The following is a 22,915-nucleotide window of genomic DNA, read 5'->3' on the forward strand; positions in this document are numbered from 1 at the left end:
TGAAGGACCCACCAAGAAGAAGTTGTTGATGAATGGACAAGTCCCTAGCGAGGAAGGAGTTATAACAAGTTCCCAATTACAAAGGAACTTGGACAAGTACCTTGTTAGAGGATACTTGGGCTTATCTTCCTTAATTGAGAGGAAGAGATAGACACAACATTCTTGTCTTCACTCGAGAAGAAAGAATGGGAGGATTGGGTAATCATTTGGCATCTGATACTCTTTGAGGATGTGTAGGGCATCCAAGACAAGAGTAGGCAAGAGGATCAATATTCTTTGAGGGTTGGGAACCCAAGACAAGAATAGTCCTAGAAGGTCATACTCAGGGAACACCCGAGTGGGCATGTACCTTGAGAGACAATGACTAAAGTGTCTATAGGTGATTGGTCTCGCCAACATTGTGCTTTGATCTAATGAGAGATAGACCTGTTAGTCAAGGCCTTGCTATGGACAATGTTGGTTACTATGATGCTATAATAGATGGATTGCCAACCCGGTTTCTCTTATGTGAATTCTTCAAGATTGAAAAATAGCCAAACACCTTGTAGTGATTTATGAATACCTCCCTAGTTAAGAGGGAGTGTTGAAGAAAGTGCAACTAGGTTAGGTCTTCATAAATGTACTTTTGATATTTGTATTTATTCAAGAAAAGAAATATTATTTTGTTCTATTTATCAATGAGTTTCTTGCTCATTGAATTAGGTCAAGCACATATTTAAGTGCTTCTAGGAAGTCAAAGATTCAATGTATTTATTGAAGACCCTTAAGGGCATGTTACACTATGTATACATTTGTATAAGAGTCAAAGGAAATATCTCCAAGCAAAGTCAAGTCCTCTCCATGCAATGACAGCCTCCTAGTAGCAAAAATGATGAAGAAACACCAAGTCAGCCTACAGTCAACAAGTCAGCCTCAATTCAGCCTAAAGGAGGGACAATCCTCTATATATAGAGTTTGTCCACTCCCTCGTAACAATCATCACTCACTTTTGAATCAATGGGCAAGAGAAGTCAAGGAAAAGCGAAGAAGGACAAAGTTTAAGGGGTCTCCAAGTGCAGCGAGGAAAGAAGGAAGAAAAGCGAATTTTTGGGACTGTTTCTAGGGAAAAGTACAGTCACACATGTGAAGAAAAGGAGGGTAGTCTGTGAGTATATCAGCAACAAGATCACAATCACACATTCATCTTTTTTTGGGCTAGAAACTTAGGCCTACAATTCCTCGTACTCAAGCAAAGAAGACTCTCTCTCAAGCAAAGGTGAAAGGACCCTAATTCACAAGGATACCTACCACATGTGTTGTAGAAATTTCTGTTTTCCCACCCCGGTTTTCAGTTTCTCCTTATTTCTCCCATGTAGTTAAATGCCCATTCCCATAACCATACATTTAACAGACTGAAAAAAATAAATATTGCTGAAAACACAAATTTTGGAAATTTTTCAGAATGCTGGAAATTGCAGAATTAAAAATCAGCAATAAAAAACAACCATTAAAACACTGATATTTTTGGTCAACTTGACCCTGGAAAAACCCCCTACAACTCTTGGGGAAAACCAGTTTGAGAGCTCTTCTTTATTTCTGAAAATTGCCTTTTTACAGTGAGAATTATTCAGCAAAAAATCAGCAAGCAAATTTACAACTTATCTCCTTTCCCGTGCCTCACAGCAATCTGGAAATTATAGCAAACAGGACAGCAATAAATGCTGTACGGCCTCCGTTTTGTGTGCAGAAAAATCAGCAAACTGCTCCTCGATTTTTGTGCAAAAATCTGCCTTTCACTATGTGCTGAATCAGCTGTACAAATCTGCTCAACTGCTGCCTTGGAATGTGTGCCAAGCTGCTGTCTCCTTCTCCTCCCTGCTCAGAAATCTCTCTTGGTCTCTTGCTCTCCTTCTCCCAATCTGCTCATGAAAGAATGAATGACCTTTTCCTCCCTTTCCTCCTTTAATATAACTCCAAGTGACTTTTGGGTGATTCAAGTGACTTTTGGGTGATCTCTAAATCCAATGGCTGAAATAGATTTAGATCAATGGCTGAGATTAAATGCTCATTTAAATCTCACTTTCTATTTTTTAATTCACCCCACTTTAATAAAGACCCACTTAGTCATTTATTTCCAAAGTCACTTTTCCTTTCTAATTTTTCATTGACTTTATAAAAGTCATTTTAAAATTAGACCTAGTAACTTTATCACTTAAAGTCACTTTTAAATTAGATTTAACTTTATAAAATTATAAAGTCACTTTAGGAGAAAAATTAAATTCTTTTGGACACTTTTCCCTAGGCCAAAGATCAAAGCCTAAGGGAACCACCTGTCCTCCGGTACCAAATTTCAACACTCCCTCTTACCGAGGAAGGTGTTCCTCACCACACCCATCCTGTCTCTGAGGTAGACATGCTTGCCCCGTGGTAAGGCTTTGGTAAGGATATCTGCAACCTGCTCATCAGTGGAAATATACTCAAGCTTCACAGCTCCCTTTTGAACATAGTCTCTGATGAAATGATATCTGATCCCGATATGCTTTGACCTGTCATGAAATACTGGATTCTCCGTGAGTTTAATGCAACTCTGATTATCACAGTAAATCACTGAAGGTCTCAACGGCTGACCAAATAAGCCAAACAACATCTTGCGAAGCCAGATAGCCTCACAATTAGCTAGACTGGCTGCCATATACTCTGCTTCCGCTGAACTCAGTGCTACTGACTGCTGCTTCCGGCTGAACCATGACACTACTGCTGAACCCAACCCAAAACAACACCTTGAAGTGCTCTTCCTATCAGAAGCACAACCTGCCCAATCAGAATTAGTGTATCCTGCCAATCTCACTCCATCTCCCTGCCTGTAGTCCAGACCATAATCCACTGTCCCCTGCAAGTACCGCAAAATGTGTTTTGCAGCCACCCAGTGAACCTTCCTAGGCTCACACATAAACTGACTCATCGTGTTGACTGCAAAACAGATATCTGGTCTAGTGTTGACCAAATACATCAAGGAACCAATCAGCTGCCTGTACAATGTGGGATCCACCAACTCGGAATCTGAAGCATGAAGCTTCTTCCAGTTGGTGATCATCGGTGTCGACATGGGTCTACAATCCTCCATGTGGAATCTACTAAGGATGTCCACAATATACTTCCCCTGCCCCAGGAAGAAATGCCCCTCCTCCTGCCACACCTCCAAACCCAAAAAGTAATGCATCAAGCCGATGTCCTTCATCTCAAACTCCGCCGCAAGATCTCTCTTGCAGTGCTCTATGAGTCTCTCTGCACCTGTAATGATCAAGTCATCCACATACAACACCAGAATGAGAGGCTCCTCACCAATCACAATAAAGTAAAGGTTCGGATCTGCCTCACTCTTTGTGAAACCCATCCCCTGCAAGTATGCATCTATCTTGGAGTACCAAGCTCTGGGAGCTTGCTTCAGGCCATAAAGGGCCTTCTTCAATCTGCACACATGGGACTCCTTCCCATGCACCTCAAAGCCCTGTGGCTGCTCAATGTACACCTCCTCTTGTATGAAGCCATTGAGAAATGCGGTCTTCACATCCATCTGGTGGATCTTCCAACCCATCTCTGCTGCTATCGATATAATGGAGCGGATCGAAGTATATCGAGCCACGGGAGCAAAGGTCTCCTCATAATCAACTCCCTCTACCTGGGAAAACCCTCTAGCCACAAACCTCGCTTTGAATTTCTCAATGCTGCCATCTGTAGCATGCTTTAACTTGTAAAGCCATCTGGAAGTAACCACGGATTTGCCCTCAGGCCTCGGCACCACCTCCCAAACATCATTCTTCATGATAGAAGAATACTCCTCCTGCATGGCCTCTCTCCAGACCTGCTGGCTAGCTGCCTCCTCATAGCTAGAAGGCTCAGAGTCAAGGATGCTGGTAACCATCGCCATATAGCTACAAAACCTCTCAGGTGGTCTACTCTCTCTGACCGGCCTCTTCGGCTCAGCAACAGATGTGGCATCTCTCAAGGTGTCCTGAAGCCACTTGGGCTTCCTCTTCCCTGAGCGCACTTCTCCCACCGGAGAATGAAACTCCTCCTCCTCATCATCATCAGTAGCCTGAACTCTTGACTGTCTGTCTGCTGTCCTCGTGCCTGCACCTGAACCTGTAGAAGCTAAGGTACCGTGTGAACTGTCCATCAGTGGACTCCCTAGTGAACTGCTCCGTGAACTGCTCTGCATGCTGCCCGGAGCACCACCCCTCTGGCTCGATGAGCCACTGCTCACTGACGGACCTGACATCCTCATAGATGTACCTCCTGATCCCTGCCCACTGGATCCCTGCGACTGACTCAACTGCTGCTGAGGGTCTGGTTGATCCAGATACTCTAACTCCCGTGACCTCCTAAAGGCCCTGTCCTCCTCGAACTTCACATCCCGTCTGACAACAACTCTCCTCTGTGCAGGGATGTAAATCCGAAAGGCCTTTGAGGTCTCACTGTAGCCCACAAAGATACCCTTCTCTGCGGTGGGCTCTAGTTTGGTCCTCTTCTCCTTGGGTATATAGGAGTATGTAATGCATCCAAAGATATGAAGATGACCAAGATCAGGCTTCTTCCCAGAGAAAGCCTCCTCCGGAGTCATGTGCCCCAAGGCACGATGCGGACTCCTGTTCTGCAAGTAAACAGCTGTGTTGCAGGCCTCTACCCACAAGAACAATGGCAACCCCTGATCATGTAACATGGCTTTGGCAGCCCCTATGATGGATCTGTTCTTCCTCTCTGCAACCCCGTTCTACTGGGGGTTGTAAGGAACAATAAACTCCCTCCTAATGCCTGCCTTCGCATAATAGTCAACAAATTCTCCAAGGGTGTACTCTCCTCCATTGTCCGACCTCAAGGACTTGATCTTTCGACCTGTCTGAGTCTCCACAAGAGCTCTGAACTCCTGAAACCGCTTGAAGACCTCACTCTTGGTCTTCAAAAAATAAATCCAGGTCCTCCTGGAGTGATCATCAATGAATAAAACATAGTACTCATATCCACTCAAGGAAACATGAGACATCCGACCGCTCACATCGGAATGAATCAAATCAAGTATCCCCGTCGCTCTGCTGTCACTGCTGGGAAAAGGGGATTTGGCAAACTTGCCCATCACACAACCTCTGCAAGTATCAAAGTGATCAGTACTGAAATCTGGCACACCTGTAGTGATCTCCCGCAATGTCCTCAAGGCTCCATGATACATATGTCCCATCCTGCGGTGCCAAATCTAACACAGCTCAGAACCATAGTTTTAAAAACCGGCCACAAAAACCGGTTACCGGTCAAACCGGCCGGTTAGATAGCTGGCCGGTCCGAACCGGCCTAATAAACCCGGTCAGCTCCCTCCTGTGTCCAAAATCTGGCCCTAAACCGGCCGGTTTATGGACAGAGCGACCACTGTGATCTGAAGCCTGAAAACATTCTTGTAAAAAGTTACAGTCGGTGTGAAATAAAAGTTATAGATCTTGGGAGCAGTTGCTTTCAAACAGATCACTTATGTTCGTATGTACAGTCACGCTCTTATCGTGCACCAGAAGTCATTTTGGGCCTGCCATATGATCAAAAAATTGACATCTGGTCCCTCGGTTGTATCTTGGCAAAACTGTGCTCTGGAAATGTAAGTTTGGATTTCATGTTTGAAGAGTCTCTATGTTTTGCTGATCATTTTCTCAATATAGCAAGATAAAAATGGAAGGATTGTTGCATGTCTCCTTGGTGTGTGGCATTATATAGTACTATTTATAAGTTGCCAAGCAAGGGAATTGTTTGAAAGTTCTGTCTGTCCAGAATAGTTGTTGCAAGTTAATGGATCCGACTTTCAATCACTTGAAATGGTTCCTTTGGGAAATCAGTCCCAAGGGGGTCGATTGAACATGTAGAGAAGGTGCCCGTCACTGGCACAATCCATATCTCTTTGGAACTAGTGCATGCTAGCTCCAAGGTTGCAAGCCTTAAAAAGGAAATTCTATATTCTGATTTGTTTTAAGAGTGCTAGGGGACAAATTCAATGGGTGATGGAGAGAGTCTGGAAAATATAAATTTGCAAGGTAATACTAGATTAAATCTTTCTACCTAAAATCCCTAAATCTGAGATCATAAAGCAAAATACAACTTCATAGATCAAACAAAGCTGCTTTCATTAATCTGAGACAGAAATTCACAATTTGGTATAAATATAAGTTTGTCCAAAGGAACCATAGGGGACATGGAACAATAGTCACTGGTCAAGATCTTGTTGATTTACAAAGATAGCCTAGAGTGGCTTTTGTACTCAGACACTAAGACTAGATAATAAAATGACAAGGAGACTTAGATGGTGTAGAGGAATAAGGATGGCACTGATAACTTGGTCATGAATTTATGCTTAATGCTGTTTCTAATGTGCACTGCTCAGGGTTAATTTGGTATGCTAAATTAGGCTTTTTGTTTCTCCAACTTCTTTTTTCCCAAGATAACACTAAGGGTTTCAGCATGTTGGGTGCCTCCACATGATAACCTCCAAAATATTTCTAAACTGGTGCACACTCCATGCTGGTCAAATATGGTTCAAAGCATGCATGGCAGGCTGCGGCATCCTCCTCTGCTGGATATCTTCATAAACAGTCCTGTCATAACTTCCCAGGGCTGTGCCCTGTTTTGCCCAAATATAATTGCAACCAATTAACAAAAAGTTATTAGAAATGAAATGATGGGATATTTATAATTTTTGTACAAGTGCCAAATTGAATAGGTGATGGAGAATGTCTGAAAAATGTAAATCAGCAAGGTGATAATAGAATAACTCTTGGTAACTAAAATCCCTAAAACTGAATCATAAAACAAAGACAAGTTCATAGATTAAAATAACCTGCTTTCATTAGTCAGATATACAACTGCACAAATTTGGTACAAATATAAGCTTGTCTCAAGGAACTGTAGGGGAAAGAATGTATTTTGCTATTTTGTCGATGATATGTATTGCACTCGGTGCCATTTTGATATATTCACCTTTGCATGGTATATAAATGAGCAAACTTTGCATATTTTGTCTCTATTGGCTTGGAATCATGGTTTTACATCTTAAAAATAGTTTTGTTTCATTAAAAATTAATTATTTAATGTATTTTTTAAAAACCGGTTCGTTTAGACCAAACCAGTCCCGGTTAGACCGGTTCCAGTCGGTAAACCAGTTCATTAGGTGGACCGGTCCGGTCACCGGTTCCGGTTTTAAAAACACTGCTCAGAACTACTAGCTTTGCTGTCGGTACTACTGCTCAATGCCAAAAGGGGCTGAAATGCAAACTTGTACACCTTTGCATGGCGTACACCTATCACTCTAGCTGAATCAGCTGGAGTACCCCTGGGATACATCAACACCTGTCCTCCCCTGAACAGTACCTCATATCCTCTGTCCTCCAAAGCTGAGACAGATATGAGGTTCTTCCTCATCCCTGGCACATAAAGAACCTCTGACACCTTCAAGGGAGGTTTGGACTCCCTCTGAAATGTCACTGTCCCCACCCCGACTGCTCTAACAACTCTGTCATCACCGAGTACTATGACGTGAAGCCCCACTGTCCACATACTAGATACCTGAAGATGCTCCGCTAATCGAGGGAAAAGCATGCTCCCTCTGAACCTATGTGGCAGGTGATCCTGCACTAGAGGACTCACACGTAGTGAACGCAAACTCTCGGTCAAAACGACCAGCAAAGTTTTCAATCTCTGCTGAAGCTGCCACGTCCTGGTTCTTCCCCTTCTTCTTCTTCTTCTCCGGACACACAACTGCATAGTGTCCCATCTTCTGACAATTCCAACACTTCACCTTGGAATAGTCCTTTTGTGTGTTACCCTGTTTACCTTTACCTTTGCCTTTGCCCCCACCACCGCTTGTGGAAGCATGCTTCTTCCCTTTGCCTTTCTTGCCTCCTGCCACCAGTGCTACGTCCTCATCCTGCTCAACTGGCTTGGCTGCCCCAAGCTGTCCTTTCCTGATCTCTGTCTGAATGCAATCATCCCAAAACCTCTCCCATGTGGGAAGGGTCTCACGTGCACAAACCCCATCAGCAAAGTTCAACCATGAATGGGAGAGGCCATTCACTGCAATACGCACCAACTCAGTGGATGGAATGGCCTCCCCAATCGCTGCCAACTCATCTCTCACATTGATAATCTTTGTGAGATATCCAGCTGCACTATCATTCCCCATCTTAATGTTCTTCAGCTTCTCCTTCAGGACCATCTTCCGGTTCTCATTGGTACTCTGGTAGAGATTGGACAATGCTGTCCACATCTCATGGGCATTGCTCTTTCCTCTCACATGAGGAATGCAATGGTCTTTGATTCCGTCTAGAATCAACCTCTTACCCTTATTGTTCTTCTTTTTATACTCAGCCAACTGAGTAACATCAGTGGGCACAACAACAGGGTTCTGTGCGGTATGCACCATGATATCCCAGACTTCTGCCTCCTCAAAGATACTCTGCATTCTCTCCTTCCAAACACTGTAATTTATATGCCCATCCAGCCTATCCTCCACCCTCAATCCCAATGACATCCTGCTGTCCTAAAACTGAAAAATAGCACTGCTGTAGTAAAGATAAAACTGCTGTTTATGAAAAAATCAGCTTCCTGGAATTTTCTGAGTGAAAATTCAGCAACTGTAATTTTTCCTTTTGCTGTCCCAAACTGCCCTTCAGCACTCAAGCTCTGATACCATGTAGAAATTTCTGTTTTCCCACCCCGGTTTTCAGTTTCTCCTTATTTCTCCCATGTAGTTAAATGCCCATTCCCATAACCATACATTTAATAGACTGAAAAAAATAAATATTGCTGAAAACACAAATTCTGGAAATTTTTCAGAATGCTGGAAATTGCAGAATTAAAAATCAGCAATCAAAAACAGCCATTAAAACACATTAAAACACTGATATTTTTGGTCAACTTGACCCTGGAAAAACCGCCTACAACTCTTGGGGAAAACCAGTTTGAGAGCTCTTCTTTATTTCTGAAAATTGCCTTTTTACAGTGAGAATTATTCAGCAAAAAATCAGCAAGCAAATTTACAACTTATCTCCTTTCCCGTGCTTCACAGCAATCTGGAAATTACAGCAAACAGGACAACAATAAATGCTGTACGACCTCCGTTTTGTGTGCAGAAAAATCAGCAAACTGCTCCTCGATTTTTGTGCAAAAATCTGCCTTTCACTATGTGCTGAATCAGCTGTACAAATCTGCTCAACTGCTGCCTTGGAATGTGTGCCAAGCTGCTGTCTCCTTCTTCTCCCTGCTCAGAAATCTCTCTTGCTCTCTTGCTCTCCTTCTCCCAATCTGCTCATGAAAGAATGAATGATCTTTTCCTCCTTTAATATAACTTCAAGTGACTTTTGGGTGATCCAAGTGACTTTTGGGTGATCTCTAAATCCAATGGCTGAAATAGATTTAGAACAATGGCTAAGATTAAATGCTCATTTAAATCTCACTTTCTATTTTTTTAATTCACCCCACTTTAATAAAGACCCACTTAGTCATTTATTTCCAAAGTCACTTTTACTTTCTAATTTTTCATTGACTTTATAAAAGTCACTTTAAAATTAGACTTAGTAACTTTATCACTTAAAGTCACTTTTAAATTAGATTTAACTTTATAAAATTATAAAGTCACTTTAGGAGAAAAATTAAATTCTTTTGGACACTTTTCCCTAGGCCAAAGATCAAAGCCTAAGGGAACCACCTGTCCTCCGGTACCAAATTTCAACATGTGTGAGAATCTAGTGCTGTTGTACAATCACATCAGTCTACCTATACATCTCAAGAATAATCTTGTTTGATCAAGAGAAAGGTGTCTCCATAAGTAAAGGACATCACGAAGTATAGAAGAGAAACATCTCATCTAGAGCTCACATAAGCAAGGTATATCTCCAGTCAAAGAATAATGAAGGAGGACGAAGTGCCGGGGAGCAAAGTGTAGGAAGAAGGAAGACTAAGTGTCGGGGAACAAAGTGTAGGAAGGAGGAAGGACTTGACTTGTGCTTGGAGGACATTCTAGTCAAGGGTCTAGAGTTTGGCATTGATCAATAAGAAGCTTCAATAAGAGAAACTTACCAAAGGGTTTTCTTCTCTAAGAGAGAGAGGTTTTGGCCCTGGTAGAGAGCCAACATTTTATGTTCTTGTTTCTTATGTTTTGGTAGCAATTTGATGAAGTAAATAAACACACTAATAATAAGAAGAAGATCAAGCTAAGATAAATTGTAAAAGTACTTCACAAAATTGTTATCAAGTCTAGAAGAATCCTAATATACACTATTGCCCTTGATTCTTCAACATCTCCAATTAATCCAAGGGGGGTAGACCATAAAGAAGATTCTAAAAGGAAAACCTTGCTAAAGATAACACGTTCTAGGAGATTTATGATGTTAGTTAAAACAATTAAGCATTCACCACTCAAGTTAATTGTAATATAACTTGAAATGAAATTGATCAGCAAGTCAAATAACTATGAGCATATAAACATCAATAATGTAAATAGATCCAATTGTTTTAACAAGATATCCTGCAAGGGAAATTTTAGATAGACCCGTGCCAATAATAAACTTGCAAGAAATATATGCTCAAATTGTAATCATAATACTTGTAGTAAAAAATAACTTTCAAGTTACAACAAGTTGCAAGGAGGGGAAAGCTGCAAAAAAAAATGTTAGTAAATCAAGACAAAACCACAATAGCAAAAAATTATATACAACTTTGAAAGATGAGCAATTGAATGGAAATAGAGCTTGCAAGTGAATACAAACTTGTACTTGGAAGTGAAATTTCTCAAATATGATTCAATGACATCAAAGGAAACTTAATATGAGCATGTAAATGAAATGGACAAGTACAAGAATATAAAGTGAAATTCTTGCAAGTAAATGTAGATGCTCACAATCCAACTTGTATGTATTTGAGAAAGAGCTTAAATGATAACCAATTACATGCAAGTGAACCAAAGTTGTAGGTGAGTGTGTGAAATAAAGTGGTCTTGGTTAATTTTATTAATGCCTATTCTAAGGTGTTGCCTCCTTTCAATTTCTTCAACTTGGTAAGGACTCGAGGTAGTTGCAAGAAGGCTAAGTGAGGAAGCTAGGGCTTCATTAACAATACCCACTTAGTTCTTCAAGACAACCCGCATGCTTTCGTTCCTACAAGGGACTTTGACATGCAAGAGAACTGCAAGGTCATGTGTTTTACCTTTCTTCCAAACTCAAATCTTGGGAAATTGAATGAAAGTTGAGTAACATTTCTCAAAAGTATATCAAACAAGGTCATGCTTGGAGGTGAATTTTAGAGAAACAAAATTGCAAATGCAAGTTAGATGTGAAGTTAAAACAAGTGCTTAGTGACAAGATTCTTTATGAATTAATATTGCCAATTATAGCTCAATAAAATGTCACACTTGCATAAAATTGTAAGATGTGGAATGAAAACAAGTTAGATTATGAAATGAACAATGAAATAAGTGATATACCAGCAATAAGATGAGTTATATCAGTAGTGAATAAATCAGATCTAAGCTAGTAAATCAACTATGGAAATGAGTGACTTCAATGTGCTAAATAACCCAATGAAAAATGCAAATTAGAGATTAGATCTAGCATGTAAATGAGCAATTAGATGATGAAATGAGCAACTAAACTAGCAAAACAAATGAAACAAGTTAGTCACCAATCACCTAAAGATCCTCCTTCCAAATGAGGAGATCGGGATGCCAAGGGGAAATCCCCAAGCTCCCTCAAGCGAAACAAAATCTTTTATTATTATTAGAAATGCCCTCTTATAGAGAAGTGAGGGACTTAGATCTTGAGGAGGGTTTATAATAAAGGGATCAAGGAGCAAATACTCCTCAAAATACAAGATGCAAATGAGAAAAATTACAATCCTTATTATTACAATGAAGGAGTTCTTCAGTGAGGGAACTTCGCTTTTCCTCCAATAGATCTAACTTGGATGACTTAATTTCAAAGTATTTAGGAGGAATATCTGCGCACAAGATAAAGAAATAGAGGGTTTTATACACATATCCGGGTAGGAGAGGTCTCAAATATGTAGATCTCTTGATTTTCAAGCCTCCACCTATGGATCCCTAGAAAACGTCTTCAGAGAAAACCCTAATCCTGAAGCTTCCATGAAAAACTGTAAGCATCAAGAGGACAATTAGATCTGATGCAAGAGAAAATAAATCAAAAAATAAATGAGAATGTACACTTAAAAATACAAGTGCAAACAACAAGAGTATGAGGACACCTCCGCTCTTGTGCAAGCTATAAGGGATTAACCCTTTGAAATAAGCTCTAAATAGCCAGATCGAATCAATAAAAGCACATACATAAAGAAAATAGAATTTATTGATAATATTTGCGAGCTATGGCATGGAAATTCCCTCTTCAAAATATTTTGATAAGCCCTTGAGGAGATTCGATATGGGTTCTTCCACCTTTATGCTCTTGAGAGTGGTTTCGTTTAACCAAAAACTTACCGCACACTCAAGATCTGCTTCAACAAAAGAAAGATTTTCTACACACTTCAAAAGTTATTGTTAGATCCACAAGGGATTGGATTACACAATGAAGGAGGCTAGAGGTTCAACCAAAAGCCTATTAGTGCTCCTAGATCTAGAGTCGTCCTCCAATCTAGAAATTAATACAAGATAAATTGCATAGATTAATCCATAAAAGGCATATGAAGCTAACATATTAGAGATATGTAGAACATTAAGCACAATTAAACTTGAACGATAATACCATAAAAGAAGATGAATAAAGCCACAAAGAATATGCCCCTAAAGTCTTGCTTTATTAGATAAACAACATTCCAGTACAAAATTTCTGCAGAGCTTTGCTAGCACAAATAGCTTGATTTAGAATTGAATACAAATGAGGAGCTCAAGGCTATTTTTATAGAAAAAATGGGAGTAGATCCCATTGATAGATCCATCTCAAATTGCAAAGTGCTGATCCCAAGGCAAAATGTTTTGATCCTCTTGAAAAAAGTCTAGATCTTATGAAGAAGATGTCTTAATGGTTGAATTTTCTTTTGTATAACTGCTTAATGATAATGGTTAATGTATATGTAATTAATGCTAACTAATCATTGGAGTAGTTATCTATTGAAGAAAATAATTTCTAGTTTTTCCCTAGAAAATCAACAATTCCTTTAGTCCATGCTGCTCCAACAATAATGATATTTTGGATTTCCAGATACCAAAGTTTGATGTACCAAGTCTATCTTGATCTCTCAAACCAACTGAAGCCATTTCTGAAATCCTCGAACAATACACACCAATAAATTTGAAGAGAAATGATCTTTGTGAAAATCTTTTATTTCTCCTTTGAAACCCTCACACTTAGATCAAATAAAACCCTAGCACTGTAGTTGCTCTGATACCATGTGAAATTTATGGCTACCCATAAGGTTGTATTAACCCAGTTTATTATTTCTATTACTTATACACAACACATTTCAATCTTTAGCTGAAAGTAATAAATAAAAACATGAACAACATCATTCACCAAATTAAAATTTGCAGTGGAATACATGGGAAGTCATTGACACAAACAACACATCTTTGGACAAATGTCCCTGGAAAAACCCGAATGTGGGGAAAACCAATTTTCAGTCTGAGGGTTTTATTTTTATCTTCAACAAAAATTGCTATTGAGAAAATATAACAGTTACTTGCCTCTCACTAGAAAAGCTCCAATAAAATAATTGATCTCCACCTCTGCTAATCAAATCGACTAGGGAAATAACCCTTCGACCCCTTTCCCGCAATGCGCACTACCTCCAACAACTCACATTGGCACTCTAGCAATTCACACTGGTCCTCTGGCAAACTCGCATTGCTTACACATGCGGCCTTCTGGAGCTCGATCTGCCTTTTTGGAAACTCGGTCTGTCTTTTGGCAAATTTGCACTACCTCTTGGAGAACTCGCACTCCTCTGGAAAACTCACACTTGCTCCAAAAAATTAACTCGACCCTCTTTGCAGAAAATAAACTGATAGCAAAACCTCCATCTCAATATTAGGAGTTGGAAGTCTTTCAGATGAAGAATAACTCCGGAAAATGTCTTCCCAACCACTGTTGCTGAAGCCTTGCTGGTGTCTTACTGAAAACTCATCCAACTCGAATGATCTCTGTGATCTAATCTGTCTCCAACGCTGCCCATCGATCTCCCTTTATAATCTCTCATTCACAAATGAATGGCCACAATTAGAAGTTAACTTGATTAAATCGATGACTAAGATTAACTTAGAAACTTTATACAAGCTTCTATAGGTAAATCGATCTTATGTCAACTAATATCAATTAATTATTGACATAATTAAGACATTTTCCCTAGGTGAAATTTAGGAAAAATTACATGGGCTTGGAGATAATTAATTGCTCTGTGTTCCTAGCCTCAATGACACCTCTCAAGGCTAGAAGACCTCCTTGAGCTACAATATTTAACAGGGTCATCTCCCACACCAATAGATATAGATGTTTGATTGTATATAGAGGAGGAGGATGGAGAAGAGAACAACGGTAATGGTGGTGATTTTGATGATTCTGACGTAGAAAAGGACTATTGATAGTGATGAGTTATGAGATTCTTCCATCTACAATTCTAATATTTACACTTATGTATTTTCCATTGGCATTCCCACCTATAGCATTAGTGGCTCATTATCTTTGTGATACATGTTGATTTTGATGACATCAAATGGCTTAATAAAAAAATTGTATTTTATGCTTCCAACTTCTATGTTCTAAACTTCTATTTTATGACATGAGCATCCTATGTCAAATCTAAGTTGCAAGAAACGTTGCCTAGGGGTCCGTTTCCGGCCGGAAATGAAACGAAAACTCGTACCGTACGGCTTGGAAACTTGTTTCTGGCTGAACTGGCCCGTGTCACGCTAGGGAAACATGGCCAGTATGGCCGGAAATGAGTTTCTAGGCCGTACAACGAAGTTTCCAATTAACACTTGACGTTTTATTTTATTTTATTTTAATTTTTTCGCTTCTAATTTTTTATTGGGCGACTAAAATATCTTCTGGATGCTTGTAAATGCCTCTCAAGTTATAAAAAAGAGGATTTTTTTGAGTGGGGCAGCCTAATGTTTAGGCCTATGGCCCTAGTGTCATTGTCCTTTATCTTTCATTTTCATCCTTTTACTTAAATTTTTAACATTACCATGAAATGACTCAGGATATTTGAGAGTGGTTTCTCCCTCATTGGATTTCATATAGAGAAAGTAGAATTTTAGATCTCACTCAAAATCCAGCAGACTTATTTGTTTTTCAGGATTTCAGGATTGGGGGGATTGCAATGTTGCCATTGGATTTTGTCATGTACTAGGGTATGGAATTTGTATTTAATCAAGAGAACCAAGCCCTCTATGCAAGGGAGATTCCCAATAATCAAGAGCACATAGGGTACTAGGGTATGGAACTTGTAATTAATCAAGAGCACTAAGGTCATTTGACTATGTAGGAGGAGACTCCCAATAAAGCACGAGACAAGAAATTAGAAATTTCTGGTCGTTGGTTTTGGATGTTACTATTTTCATTATGTGATCATTCATGAGTAAATGTGATTTAAATTTAGAGACTTATAGTTTATGCATTGACAATTGACAATTTAATCATAATGTAATAAATTAGAATGTATCATGTATGCTTTATGATTGCACACATTTCTTAAATGTCCTAATATATATATATATATATATATATATATTGCGTTTCCCCATTTCCAAAATTTGGGGGGTCACGTTTCATACCCATGCCCGTTTCGGAAACTCGTACCCGTTTCCCCGTTTCATGCAACTTAGTGTCAAATACTCATATTCTTGTGTCTTCCATGCCCCATGTCCTTGTGTCATGTGACTTAGCTGCATTTGCTTGCAGTTTCATTGGTTGACTCTAGGTCTTTAGTTCACCCTTCTTTAAGTTGCATTTTGCATTGTATGAGGATCTTTGCTTTGTTTGTTCTTCAGAAAATTCATTGTAAGCCTGTTTTTTAAAATGAGGTCTGTTCTCTGTTAACTTTTTTTCATATGTGGAGGGATGAGGCACACATGCTACCATTCGCTTAAGGTTTTTTATTTATTAAATATGCCAAGTTGTTAGGTTTTGATGCATATTTGTACTTTATTTCTGCTTTAGCACTGTGGAGGAGCAGCACATAAGAGCCATGGTATATGCTCTTCTGCCTTTGTTTTCCACTCTGATGATGTAAATATATTTATGTGAATATCTATTTACGTGAACATAATTTTTTTTTTGTAGAGGTTCCCAAGAGTTTCCATAAAGCTTTTGTAGTGGAAGCTTTTCTTTGTACTATGATTATTCCCGAGATAGAAATTTTAGTCTCATGGCTCTAAAAATTGTGAGTAGAACATTTCAAGACATGTTAGCACTTGAGCAACGGAATATAATCAATTGATGAGCCAAAACTAATGACTAGGCCTGCTTGTCCACATTTCTATTTTATCCAATTTCCTTCATTGGCTTGAGGTTGATGCCCAATGAATTAATTGGGGACACAAATAATACTAAATAGTAGATTCTTCAATAACATTGTCGTAGGCAGAGAAAATAATATTTGCATAAAGTATTTGGTTAGCTATTCCTCCTGTCTGATCATCTCTCAATATCACCCATATGCAAAAGTTTCCCTAGTGCCATGGTCTTGTTGCTCTAAACACAAGACTAGTCATATTCTAATGGATTTCCTTGCTATACTTGTGAGCGTTTCATATTCTCTAAAAGGATATCAGAAATTTTGCACTGTGATTGATTTGCTTTTCTTTTTATTGTTTTCATTAGCTTGTCAAACTACACTTTAAATTTTTTCAACAAAGCAGTTCACTATAAATGGCTGCAAAGCCTTCACAGCCCCTCTCTCTATCTCTCTGTGTCTCTATATAGTATATATAATACATATATACATAGAGAGAGGGAGAGGATATTTAACTTGATTCACTGTTGTGAAGTTTACAGTCTCTAGATTAATGATTATGACTGAGATACCATTTATCTGATGTCTTCGATGCCTTACAAATCTATGATATTAAATTTCGTATTGATGCATTCCATATTGATCTTCCTTCATGTCCCCTTTTCAGGTTCTCTATGACATAGGTATAGTTTCTACTAGAGAGCCATTTAAATGTCTCATTAATCAAGGGATGATTCTTGGAGAGGTATGTGCTGAAACATCTTGAATCACGTATTTTGACATTAATTTACTATAAAAGTATAATTTTAATGATTACAAGTGGCAGGTTGAATACACAGCATTTACAAACAAGAAAGGCGATTTGGTATCTGCTGACTTGGTTGACTATGTAGATGAGTACCGACAAGAGAAAGTACCAGCGAGTAATGTAAGTGTCATTAATGATTTTATCTAGTGGAAAATGACTTTTCTAATTTATGTTTTTTTCTACCAACTACTTTCAGTTCTAAATGTGATCTAGAAGGACATTTGGAGATCGTGTTGTTATATTTCATGGTTTTCCTTTTTAATTGTTCTCAGGTCTTGAAATCTGGGGAAGCGTATGTGTTGAAAAATGACCCAAGTATACGTATCAATGCAAGAGCACACAAAATGAGCAAGAGTCGAGGAAATGTGATAAATCCGGATGATATTGTCAATGATTATGGAGCTGATTCCCTTCGATTATATGAAATGTTTATGGGACCGCTAAGGTAATTTGAGGTTTTGTTTGCTTTGCGTAGCTCATGCTCTTTGACTCCCTTCCTTCTTTTAGTATCATTGGTATCTCTTTTGCTTGGATAACATTTTAGCTTCTAGGTATGTTCTAGAGTCAGGGAAAATTTTAGGGGCTAATATTTGCAGATGGGCTAATTTTCCATCCTTTTTCCAAAAAAGATTTGCCAATTCCCATTTTTTCCTAAAAATGATTCGGCCAAATTTTATAAGAAAAAAATATTTTACCTTAAAAATCGCCAAAATTTTATAGAGACTATAAAATCATTAGAAGTTTGAATATTTTTACTAAAATATCACCAAGAATTTTATATTTCGCATATTATGGATTAATAAGGTTTGCCAAGGTTTCTAATCTTTAATATAAATTTCCATCCTTAAAATTTTCCCATTCTAGACACTCTCACAGGCCTGTGGCCACTGATTGTTCTCTCTTGCCCCATTGACATATTCTGTGGTCAGTTATGGACATAAATAAAATGATCTTATCTTATTTTCATCTATTCTACAAATGATTATATGGTGTTTTCATCTCTTGGAACCTCATGTAGAGGCTAGAAATGGCATTCTAGTAAAACATTAAAAGATTGTTCATTTGCTTAGTTTCAAATTTCCAGGGACACAAAAGTATGGAGTACTAATGGTGTTGAAGGAGTGCATCGCTTCTTAGGCAGGACTTGGAGATTGATAGTTGGTTATCCCTTATCAAATGGGTCTTATAGAGAAACCACAATTACAACAGATGTTGAACCAAGCCATGAGCAACTGCGGAATCTCCACCAATGTATCCGAAAGGTTAGTCTCCTTGATTAGTTATTCGAGACATTCCAGACATTTCGAATTTTATATTGATTCCATGGTGACTATACTAATTGCCTTTAATATAGCTACATTTTTCATATATTTATTTGTGGTATGATTTCTTTAGTTATAGAAGTGAAAAATCCATAACTTTGGCCTTTATAAAGACGATGATTTTTCTAGACCTATTGTAACTAATTGTTTGGAAGTGATGGTCAGTCATTATAGATTCTGCGGTAAAAGATGGGCCTCAAAACAAAACAATTTGCTATCAACATCAATTTTAAAAGAACCAATAGGATTTAAGATGATGATTCTAACCATAAAGATAAATAGTTTTGGGGGTGTTTTTTTTGGTATTTCCAGTTTTATCTCACTGTGGTGTATGAAAAGTATGTAGTGTGAGTAATCATTGGAAGTAGAATTTGATTCCATACAAAATGAATGTCTACACTTGAAATTTGAGAAAAGTCAGAAGGAAATATGTCAAAAATACAATTAAAAAAGGTAATTTTTTCTTTCCGTTTGAAAATTCATCTCTAATTTTATTAATTTTCTTAGTGGCACATTTTAGACCTCAAAAATTCTCTAATGCTCATTTTAGCAATTAATTTAACAGAAAAGGGTAACATCTCCCTTTTCACAAAATTAAAAGGTGTTGTCTCCTAGACTTGAGCTTTAATGCAACTTCAAAAATTTCCCTCTTTCCTAGAAGTTTATTGGATCTTAACCCTATGAATGTTCAGCCTTAGGGTTATCGTGAATTATGATAAAACAACAGCAAGGACAATATTTTGCCTTTTAGCTACCCCAAGCAACAAGGCAATTCAAGGGAAATGATACCAAATGTATGTCAACAAGCTTAAGCTCTTTAGGGCAATCTTATCATCCATAAAATATTTATTTCTAAGAATATGAATTACAGCAGTAAAGCTGCTCTATCTTCTTCAAGAGTGCTGTTATCATTTAAGAATTTACTCTTAACTTATGTCAAATCAGCAAGACATACTAGTGCTAGAAATGACCAAAACATGAAGATAAGGATAGCTGAAAATCAAATATGCAATAAGACAATTTAAAAGAGAGGACAACTTCATATATATATATATATATAGATAGAGAGAGAGAGAGAGAGAGAGAGAGAGAGTTCATGTACACACTGGAACCTCATCCAAAGGACCATGCAATCTTCTAGCTCTCCAAAACCATTGGTAGGGAAAACCAAGAAAAATCTAACAAACACCAAGGAGCTCCAACACTTAAGAATCACACTATCAAGAGCTCCAACAAGTAAGAAACACACAAGCAAGTCCTCGTAGGCAAGATGTCTTCTCTCTCCACTCCTCAACAAGTACACTATGGTTTAATCACAAAACCACAACTCTAGTGTTTCCAAGGGATAAAACCCTAGCCAAGTGTTCAAGATGCTCACAGGGTGCAAGAAACCCTAGTACCTCCAAGACATGAGAGAGAGAAAGTACAAAAAGGAAGAACAAAGAGAGAGAGAGAGAGAAGTGCAATTCTTCTTTTCACATCTCTATGACAAGATGATGAAGTGATAATAAGGTGGTAATGAGATCATCATCTCCAATGTCTAGCTTGCAAGAACAAACCCAAGCATCTCACAAGAGAAAGCTCCAACAAAGATGTCCTTTCTAGACTTTATTACTTTTCCTATGGTTTTTCCATGAACCCTAGTGCCTTACTCCAAGAAGACAAGTACAAAGAAAATAGTACAATGATGATAATGAAAGGACTCTCTCCTCTCTATATATATGAGAGGTAACAGAGACCAACAATACATATTACAAGCAATCTACTACAAACACAAGTAGGCTCACACATGTTAAGCACTACACTCCAAAGAAACAAATGTTAAGCTTTAAGGTGATGCCATACACAAGCAAAGCTCTAGTGCAAGGGTGCTCCATAAGATGTGTTCAACACTCCTATAATCCTTCTAAGGATTGTAATTCTCTTATAAGCCTCCAAGGATTGTGACACTCCTATAAGCCTCCAAGGATTGCAACACTCCTCCTACAAGCCTCCAAGGATTGCAACATTCCTCCTAAACTATGTGTTCCATTTGGTGTAGTACATTTGCATGTAGATTATTGCATCCAAGCATCAACCTCAAGACTACAACAAGAATCCAAGCCACCCAATGCTATCTAGCACTTAATGATATCTTTTGGATGCCAAACTCTCCTCATTCAGTGTAGGGCATCCTTTTAAGAAAGTAACCTCTCTACATATGAGCAATGTAATGAATGTCCCAAGCTATCTAAATATCTCCAATGCTTGAAGGAAGCATGCCATGCATGCATCTAGTTGAGGTCAAGCCACCATTGGCTAAGCCACCTCCATTGTGCTACTGTTGATTTCTGGTAGCATCAAATGTGCTCTAAGTCTCAAATTTTGCAGGGAGGCTTGGGCACATGTATTCCAAAGAACCTAGAAAGTGTTTTGGGAAATTCCACCCAGAGACAGTTTTATTAAAATAATTAATTATTTTTAATGGGTCCCTAAGTCTAAACCTGGGAAATTAAAATAATTAATGGGTATTGTGAAAATTCTATCAATGCATCGATTGATTTATTTTTCCTACTTATTCCACAATAAGTTATTTATGAAATTACTTTAATAAACATTAAAATAAATACTGTTGCAGATATCAAACCGTAATACATAAACAAACATATGCACAAGCATTAACACATTAACACAGATATTTTGGACAACAGTCCTCGGAAAAAACCCAATGTGGGAAAACCAGTGCAGCAAGGGAGGATTTTATTATTCAACAATTCTTCTGTACAACAGGGTGCCAAACTGGCTTACCCACAGAGAGAAATAATTCTCCAGCACTTCTCCCAATCCCAGCGTCAACCCGGCTGACCTCTGCGTGGCTCTCAAATCCTCTGCGTTAGCCCTGGGCCTCTCTGCGTCACTCACGCAAGCCCAGCAAGTGACTGCATAGTCTTCTGCTACCTCTACGCCTGCCTCTCCTGCCTCAGCACTGATCTCTAGTGGCTGATCCCGCCTCTTTGCTCTGTACTTGCTGCATCCTGACTCCTCACTAGACCACTATTCAACTTCTCAGCTAACCCCTCTTCAGAAATTGAACTGATTGGTCTCCCTCAGTGTGTTCTCCAAGTGACCCTTAAGATTCCTCTTATACTTTTCTCGTTGACAAATCAACGACCGAGATTAAGTCCCTTATCAATGGCTAAGATTAGATCTGGCTTGATCCATGACTTTTGGACGATTCTAACATAGTTTTATATTAATACACATTAATATTTTATTTTTCCTAAGTTTAGACTTAGGGACTCCATTAAAAATATTAATTATTTTAATATCTCCCAAACTGTTTAGAATCTGCCCAAACCCTTTCTGGGTATTGGAGACCTCATGTGCCTTAGCCTCTCCACCAATTTTCGTGGCTAGAGCACATCCAATGCTACCCAAAATCAACACTTCCTCTTAGCAAGGGCTATGCTCTAGTAATACTCCTCACTGAGTATCACCTTGATCATTTGGCATCAGTCCCTGTGCTGATGCTAAGCCTCCCTGCCCAACATCCTCTGCACTGCTGCATCATGTATTGCTACCTATGGCTTTGCTACTGCCATTGCTACATCTGTGCAACAACTCCATCTGCATCCACGCTGCTGTTGGTCCTTTCTTCCAACACTGCATCCGCACTGCAACTCCCTCTGCATCCTTGCAGTTATCACTCCCATTTCTGCTACTGAAACGGGTTCTTTACCATCCCCATCTTTTCCCTGAAGTAGTCAAATTTTGTCCTTCCAAGGGCCTTGGTGAGGATGTCCGCCACCTGTTCTCCTGTAGGAGTGTAGCTCAATTGTACAACTCCTCATTGGACACAATCCCTGACAAAGTGACACTGGATATCAATATGCTTTGATCTATCATGAAACACTGGATTCTCAGAGAGCTTGATGCAACTCTGATTATCACACATGATCCTGTTCGCGTCCATATTCCTTCTGAATAGGTTCATAAGCAATTTTCTAAGCCATATGGACTCACACGAAGTTGTGCTTGTTGCCATATATTCTGCCTTAGATGAGCTCAGAGCCACGAACTTTTGTTTCCTACTGCACCAGGAGGTCATTCCTGATCCAATGTTGAAATAGTACCCAGAGGTACTTTTCTGATCCACTGAACTTCCTGCCCAATCTGCATCATTAAATCCACTCAATTTGATATCCTTACTCCTGGTGTACAAGAGTCCATAATCCACTGTTCCCTGTAAATACTTGAGAACATGTTTGGTTGCTGCTCAGTGCGCCCTCTTCGGTTCCACCATGAACTGACTGAGGGTGTTGACAGAGTAGAAAATGTCTGG

The 22,915-nt window shown here is 38.9% G+C and overlaps 1 protein-coding gene across 3 annotated transcripts in view; it reads left to right on the forward strand.

Moving 5' to 3' along the window:
- EMB2369 (tRNA synthetase class I (I, L, M and V) family protein) overlaps positions 1 to 22,915 on the forward strand; it is a 279,373-nt gene that overhangs the window by 188,154 nt on the left and 68,304 nt on the right. For 2 of the 3 annotated variants that reach the window (XM_089446857.1, XM_089446858.1), the window contains exons 14-17: positions 17,132 to 17,209; positions 17,291 to 17,392; positions 17,545 to 17,717; positions 18,357 to 18,534. In XM_089446857.1, the coding sequence (XP_089302983.1) occupies positions 17,132 to 17,209; positions 17,291 to 17,392; positions 17,545 to 17,717; positions 18,357 to 18,534 (531 nt within the window). Of the gene's footprint in view, positions 1 to 17,131; positions 17,210 to 17,290; positions 17,393 to 17,544; positions 17,718 to 18,342; positions 18,535 to 22,915 lie in introns of all 3 variants that reach the window. The other variant, XR_016264120.1, reaches the window with a different exon arrangement.

This window comes from Pinus tabuliformis, chromosome X (assembly GCF_031772625.1).
Source record: "Pinus tabuliformis cultivar Carrire ecotype Pingquan chromosome X, CPIR1, whole genome shotgun sequence".
Classification (NCBI taxonomy): domain Eukaryota; kingdom Viridiplantae; phylum Streptophyta; class Pinopsida; order Pinales; family Pinaceae; genus Pinus; species Pinus tabuliformis.